The 7,693-nt window shown below is 47.9% G+C and overlaps 1 protein-coding gene across 1 annotated transcript in view; it reads right to left on the bottom strand.

The window, feature by feature from the left end:
• HPSE2 (heparanase 2 (inactive)) overlaps positions 1-7,693 on the bottom strand; it is a gene marked incomplete at its 3' end in the record, with an annotated part of 97,608 nt that overhangs the window by 88,003 nt on the left and 1,912 nt on the right. Inside the window, exon 2 of the mRNA XM_035897427.1 lies at positions 5,860-5,927. Coding sequence (XP_035753320.1) covers positions 5,860-5,927 — 68 coding nt within the window. The remainder of the gene's footprint in view (positions 1-5,859; positions 5,928-7,693) is intronic.

Raw genomic sequence — 7,693 nt, 5'->3', positions numbered from 1 at the left:
AGGCCGCGGAGCCTGGATGGAGGATGCTGCTTTGCAAAGGCTCTGCTGTGGTTCCGAGCGCCTGCCCGTTTCGCTGTCCCGCCCTGGGATCTGCGCGTCTCCGGGGCTTACACAACAGAAATTTCGAAAAACTCATTAGAAAACAGCCCTCAGAAGCGACACCAGCACAGCGATCCCATCCCGGGGCAAGATGCCCATCCCAGGGCTGGCCGAGCTCTAGCAGTCCCTTTCTGTGAGTCACCTGCACCAAGGGGTTGCACCAACCATTCACCCACCACACCAGTGCCGGGCCAGAGAGCTCCCAAGCCGTGGAACCTCTCCGACGGCACACAGAGGCAGCCCCCAGCTGCCCGCAGGGGAGGGTTTCCCTGACCCACAGAGCCAGCTTCTGCATGTGGGAACTTAGACAGCCTCAGCGTGGGCTGTGTGCAAGTGCCTGTCCCACAGGTCGTGCCACCATCCACCCATGGGCAGCTCCCTCCCAGGAGTCTCTGGAGTCACGGAGCAGACACAGGCTATAGCGGCTGATCGGCTGGAAGATGGGAGGAGGGAGGGTGCAGACCCAGGTTTATGTGGACAGGGCAGAGGGATATGGTTGCAGTCAAAGGGGTGCGTGACAGCAGGGCGAAGAGGAGAAAGAACTCGTCTCTCGGTGTGCGTGCACAAGCAAGCGCTGCCCACAGCCATCGCCACTCCAGCAAAAGCCATCGCCACCACTGCCGTGGCACCAGAACAGGCTGAGCTTGCCCATCCTCCTTCATGGGACTGTTTGCTTCAGCTTTGCAGTCTTAGAAAGTGAATTTAAAAGGAAAAAAAAAAAAAACCAAACTGTTTTGTGTTAAAAAACCTGAATATTCTTACTAAAAAAAATGGAATATTAGAACACGATGTTAGTGCAGAAGTTAAAGGGATGTTTAATGGGTCACCAGGAAAAATTCTTGTGAATTGCAGGTTGCCAAACTTGTGAAATACCTACTTTTTAAATCAACACATTTTAAAATGCTTTAAAAACCAGATTTGTCTGCTGAAATTGTAAAATGCCCAGTGACTGCCAAATTGGGAACACAACTTTTGTTTAGAAAGCCTGAAGATTTCTCAAGCCAGAAACTGCACCCTCATCATATCTGTCTTCAACAGGCAAATTTCTGACACATTAGGATCACCCCTGACTTTTAGCTGGAAAAAATTCCCTGAAAATGAGTTCCACAAGTTATTTCCCACTATATATATATTTAAAAAAAAAATCATATTTGTTTGTTTTCTATGTAATAATTCCACTGGATGCTCTCTATTTCTTGTGTCATGAAAACAAAGAAATAATCATTCCCAAATTGTCTTCTCTGTGTGCCACTGCGTTTACAGCATTTATCATACCCTTGGTCATTTTTTCCACACTGAAAAAACCCTGATCTCTACGACTGAAAGCTGTGACTTCGATCACTTCTATCGCTCTATTCTACACATAAATATTCTTTACACTGATGAGTATGTCGTCACCTAGTTTGCTTATAGCATAAGAATGCTCTCAGTGGCTTTCTCCAATATTTGCTTGATATTTCCTAACACTGGATTCACTTTTTACTTTCCTAAATGAGTTCAGAGACCAATCCATAATAAATTCAAAACATTTGCTCTGAATGGCAACGGCTAATTTAAAACCCATAGTCGTATATGAAAAGTCATGTGCATTTCCCCTGTGCACCTAACTTTGCATGAATCACTCTTAATTCATGAGAAGAAGATGTATCACAGAAAGAAGTGCGGAATTAGCAAAAATGTGATTTTTTGGGAGAATTTAGGATGCTCATTATAAACAATCACATAACCATAGAAATCTCTCGTCTCGCCCATATACCAGCAAATAGCTAATAAATCAGGATCTGATTGTTTGATTGCACCATTTCCTGCAGGTATTAACGCAATTTTCACGCATGATTCTAGCAAAACAGTTAGAAATTTAAAAAGAAAAGGTGGAGATAAGGAAGCAATCTTTGGCAGTATCTCCTGTGTAGGCAGGGTCTCCCTTACCTTGTGTAAGGTGATTTCTACAGCCTTTTTTTTTTTTTAAATTTCTGGGGAAACAGCTAAGCACTGGAGCGCCTTACACAGAAATCCCTGCCAGGCAGAGCCGGTTCAGCTCCTTCCCTGCAGCCGTGGTCCCCAGGAACCAGGGAGGAGGTGGCTGCCTCAGAGTTCATGCCAAGGCGTGGAGCAGCCCAAGGTCTGGTAAATCCCAGAAGACTGAAGGACATCAGAGGATCTGCCCGTCTTTGGGACTGAGCGCTTGCAATGCCTGAAATGCTGCAGCCCTCCCAAAGGAGCTGTGTTTTAAACACTCAGAGGGTGAAAAACCCAACTGTTTCTTCTGCAGGCTCTGAAAGGACAGATGCCTAAACTGTCAAGGGAGGCTGAGGCAGACAAAAGGAGACTCTGGGTGACCAGAAACAGAAGGTGATTCCTTGAATAAAGGCAAACTTGTTTGTTCATTTTTACTGGGACAACAGGATGGTTCTTCATTCAGAAACACCTGCTGCAAAGTCCGATGGGGTGGCGGAGCCAAAGGGGCAGTCCCAGTCCCATGGCAATAACCCTCCCTTGAACTGGTTCTGGTATCCTCATACCCCACGATGACCCTCATGATCCTGCTCACTAAATTCACAGAACGCTTGCTTTTTTTTTTTTTTTTTTTTTCCCCTCCCTGAATTACTTTTCTGCTGGCTTAGCAGAGGATCACAGACATGCCAGAGCCAACACAAGGGAAGCAGCAGAAAGACAGAGTGCAGAGCAAAAATGCGGCATGGGGACCAACCCTTTTGGTGGCAGAGAACCAAGCCACCTTCAGGACACAGTTCTGTAAGATTTAATCTGGCCAAGGCTGCAGTCCCACCTTTCACTGCAGGCTTTCCTTCCCAGCACTGTCCTCTATGCTTCTGTAGTCACACACCATTTAGTCAGTTCAGGTGCCCGAATGAGCTGAAGTGCAACCACCTCTCCACCATCAGGTTTTGGCCAGCTGAGTTCCCTGAACTGACTCACCACGTAAACTCAGGCTCTGGGCAGAGGAGAGGGCGGGATCATGCCAGAAAGGATGGAAGAGCAGGAGCAGCAGCCCTGGCTGAGGTCAGCCCCAGCCCCTGTGCAACCACGCACACATATAAAGGAATCCTCAGGTCATTTAACATTTATTATCTTCCTTTCCACTCGACACCTAAGACCCTCGCACCTACACTAGAAGCACAGCATCCCAGAAGCCGCCTGGGGCAATACAGACCGAGCCAGGGTGAAATGACGTTCCCACTGCTGCACAAATCTCGAGGTTCAGAGGCAGTGCCAGGTACCTGAAGGCATCTGAAGGACTGCACCCCAAACTGAAAGGGCACCCAGAAATTCTATGCTAGGATTACACAGCATAATGTGAAGTTTCCCACACTATACAGCAAAAATAAGAAACATGTCTTTTTCCAGTTTTTTTGTGGTAATTGGCCATTTTTCCAGATGCCCAGTATCCTCTCCAAAAAAGGAGATAAAATAGAAGGAAGTAACTTACCAGCTATTAAGAGAGTATTTTTGAAATGTGTTGTCCATATGCACTTCAGCTCAGAAACTTTTCTGACGCACTACCTACAGCATGCATATGTGCGCCCCTTCCCTTCTCCCTCCCATGACCCACACAGGGCCATGCTGGCAGTGTGTGGTAAACGTCCTTTGGTCTCAGCCACGCAATCCCAAGAGGCTACACAAAGCCTGAGGGACAGGATGGAGAAGCCACACGCTTGGGCCAACACATCTTGAAGACCTCCAGCTACGAGTAACCTCTTTTTTCCTTGAGTTTTCCTTCACAGCACATATGCATGGGGGAAACTCTCAAGCAATGTTTACACCACCACAGGTTGTCCAAAGCCAGCCTGTGGGAGGCAGTCAAAGAGGTTCCACATGAACCCACCAAACTCATGCTGTAGCACCAGCAGGGAGCTTCCAAAACAGGCTCTAGGTTCAGGCACTGAGATGGCACCTGCAGCACCCTTTGCTGAACCAACAGAAAAGATCCCCGGTCTCCACACCACACCTAACACTCCAACACCAAGCTTCAGGGCAGCACACGAGTGAGGCTTTAGCAAACCCAACTTCAGAAGAGGTTTTGTACCAGCAACTATAGCCTGAGCAAACAGGTAGCCCTGTGTGTTTGCTCTGAAAAGGAGTGGCTCAAGCCTGTTTTCCTGGAGACCAATGTTTCTCATTGTCCCATTCCTCAGAGCCAACTGGTCCTTGGCAACATGCAAGGCAGCCGAAGGACAAGCCAAGCAGATTGCTTGGTAGGCAACCCAATAGCAAAAGGAGAAGCAGGTCTACTACATAGACTGAGCATGAGACCTTACATCCTCGTACCTGCCCAGGGATCAGTTCTGTGCCTATAGCAGGAGGGAAACACATTTCCAGATAACGAAGCACAACTCTCAGTGCAGCTGGTGAAGAAAAACCAGCTCAGTGGGGCATATACAGAGAAACACCATTTAAGGGAGAGGAAAGTCTCTCAGGCTAAAAATGTTACATCTCTTGATCATCAAATGTCAAAAAGTCTCTGGCACAGCCCCACCTCCTGGTACCACCGAGCCTGACATATGTTAAAACTGGTTTTCTGTTTCTAACAGACCCCAGGCTGGCCAATGCCATATCCAAATAGGCTGGGCTCCAGGACCGACCAGGCAAAGCGTGGGCTGCAGAGAACAGCAGTCACCTGGTGTACGTTATACACGGGGGGTTAATCTAATGTATTAGTTAGATGACCTTCTAAAAGTTCCAGGGGTACCTATAGCCGTGCTACCACCAACAAGGACTGCACGCCCCATGACTCACCTAAACCATCCATCATAAGCAATCGCTTTTACAAGCTGCTCTGTTAGGTACGGACCAATCTGCCAGCAGGTGATAAAATTTCTGTGCCAGCTTTATATGCAGTGCTGAAACAAATTGCCACACGCAGAGTCTTCATGGGCATCACAGGCTGCCACCACAGATCAGTCATCGCTTTGTTGCCTTTACTTTCCAAACACGACTGGTCTGGACTGGGGAGAGGCTGTTCAGAGTGACAAAGGGAAGGCGCCGTACGCATAGTTGCTATTACACAATACTCCCAGGTCTGTGCTTCAAGGGAGAATTTGTACAAGAAAAGAATGCCCCTGAAGCCTAAAGGAAGCAACTTATTTCAGGAAAATGAAGTACATTTTAGATACAAGTCAAAAGCAACTACTATGGCCCTTGGAGAGCACCCACACCCTCCATGGAGGAAAGGAGAGGAACAAGATGGGCTGGTGAGCCCAAAGGCAGAGCTAGGTAAAGGCAATTTTCAGAAGTAGGAGGTATGCACAGCTGTAACAGTTTGAAAAGGAAATAAATAAAATTTTAAATGGAGGGGAAAGAGTAGGGCACATCTCTAAGGAGGTCAGATCATCAGGAAGGTGGAGCACTATAGAGGTACAAGAGACCATCGAAGGCAGCAGTGAGGAATACCTGGTCTGGAGGGCAATGGGGTAGCAGAGGGGAATTTACAGTGCAAAGATCCCTGCATGGATATTCATTAAAATTCCAGTGAGCATGGCCACAGCGCAAAGCATCCATGAAGGATGCTGCGAAGCAGTCCTGTTGCTGCTGCTGCCTGACTGAATGCCTCAGATGGCTGCACCTGGGTGGCCCGTGGGCACACAGACGAGCTCAGCCGCTTGCCGTGACCACCGCTCGCAGAGTTACTAGCAACTGCAGTTCTCCAAGCAGTCTTGTACGCATGCCCTTCACCTCTTGGTCCTGCACCCTACTGAGCTGCTGCAGCCGAGGGGAACATCGGATGTGCCCTTCCCTCCCCACCTATGCGCAGGCCACCCGGGAACACCCGCAGGGGCTGCAAAGGGAGCCCAGGCACTGGGGTCACAGGTCTGGAGTCGGTGTGCACCCACAGGGCGAACGAGTGAAAAGACAAACACTCGAGGCAGAAAACAACTGAGCTATCACTTGTCATGTCAGTAAAAACCACTAAGGTGATGCACAAGGCTTAGAAATTCACAGATTTCTCTTTTAATCGTTTTCTGACTTTTTTAACTAATAGAGCCTCCCCCCTTCCCCCTCCCCCCAGCTTCTTCCCTACTCCCATGCCACCAAAGCTTAGACAAGAAATTTCAGAAACCAGATGCTGGCCATACAAAAGCCCACAGACATGGAAAACAACCCAAACCACCCCGTACAACTTGGGGAGGGGGAAGGGCACCTAGTGGGATGCTTTCTGGCTTCCCCCACACTCAGGTGCTGATTGCCATCTTTTTCCTGTGCTGTCTGTTCAGGCTGTAAGGTTTTTGTAGAGAGGGCACCTACTTGCACATTTGTGCATGCCCTGATCCCAAGCAGGCCCCGGGCAAGCCACAGACGAGGGAACAAAAACCAGACCAGCCCTCTGAAAGGAGAAGATGGCTGCTCGGATCCAGTACAGTGGGGCAGAGAGTTGCAGTGGCATCAGGATTTCATTTTGGAGAACTGGATCCCTCTAGTGAAGCGCTCGGTGCAGCCTCAGCACAAAAAGATGCGAGCTAGTAGCAATTTTATAGCCCTGGAGTTTGCACACAGATCTTAAGAACAAATACGAAAGCTTTGCTTCTAGGCAGGAAATCCCTTTTACCACACCTTTCTGATTTACACCGGTGCTTGATACACACCACATGTGTCCCCTCCTTCCCTCACCCGCATTCGCAATGGTTCTGTTCCATATTTAAGTGATGAAAAGTTAAGACCTGTGGTTACAACTTCTATGAGAAGCTTCATTTTGAAGGGCTGCTACATTTCAACTTTATTGCCACGAGGAAAACTGAAAAAAAACCACAAAAGCTTTCAGTCCTTCCCTAACATGAAAGCTGTTGTGAAGACATTTAATAAGCATAAGTTCTCCCCTGCAAGCTGTTGAAATATTGGAAGTGGGAAAATTTATTCCCACAAATGTTTTGTATGAGTCCCATCTACAATTTTATGCATTACACTTAATTTCTTCTGTTCAAGGTGGCTGCTGCAGGTTTGGTCAGCATTTTCTCCTCAAGTGCCCCTCAGTAGGCAGAGCTTACAACAAACCTTTCGCCTGAGATTTGTTAGGAGGAAAAGAAAACGAGGAATAACGTCGGGATTGCTCTGGCCAGGAGACCAAGCAAAAGATGGAGCATGCAAACTTACCCACCTGCCTGCGCGTGGGAATAGAAGGACATTCATCTCGGTGAGATCAGATGTTACAGGGGGGAACAGCGGGAGTGAGAGCCATCAGAAAACTGGCAAATGCATCTGCTTTTTCCATTGAGCACTGTGCTGCTCACTAGATCTCTGCAAAACTTCCTCTGTTCCACAGACCTGCCCACTGGGATCTGTCTGGCATTAATTGGCCTTCAAAATTACTTATGGAAATATCTTCAGCTAATTTTTGTAAGCCGTTGAGTAAGAGAAAAAAAAAAGTGTTTTTTTTAAAAAAAAACAAGCAAAAATAACTTCTTGCATGCAGACATGGTATTCTGCTGCTTAAAATAAATGCCTTAGGATGGAGACTTGCCCCTGGCTTTCCTATGAAGTTTCTTTGTGTGAATTAAAGGCCGCGAAAGGTGAAAGCCTTTTGTCTGGCTGAGGACCGCCGGGGAGGAGGGCAGCGCGGCGGCGGAGAGGGGACAGCGGAGAG

The sequence above is a fragment of the Egretta garzetta genome, unplaced genomic scaffold (assembly GCF_000687185.1).
Source record: "Egretta garzetta isolate BGI_Z169 unplaced genomic scaffold, ASM68718v1 scaffold56, whole genome shotgun sequence".
NCBI lineage: Eukaryota > Metazoa > Chordata > Aves > Pelecaniformes > Ardeidae > Egretta > Egretta garzetta.
Note: the sequence above shows the minus strand (reverse complement) of the source record. Positions and strands in the feature narration are given on the sequence as shown.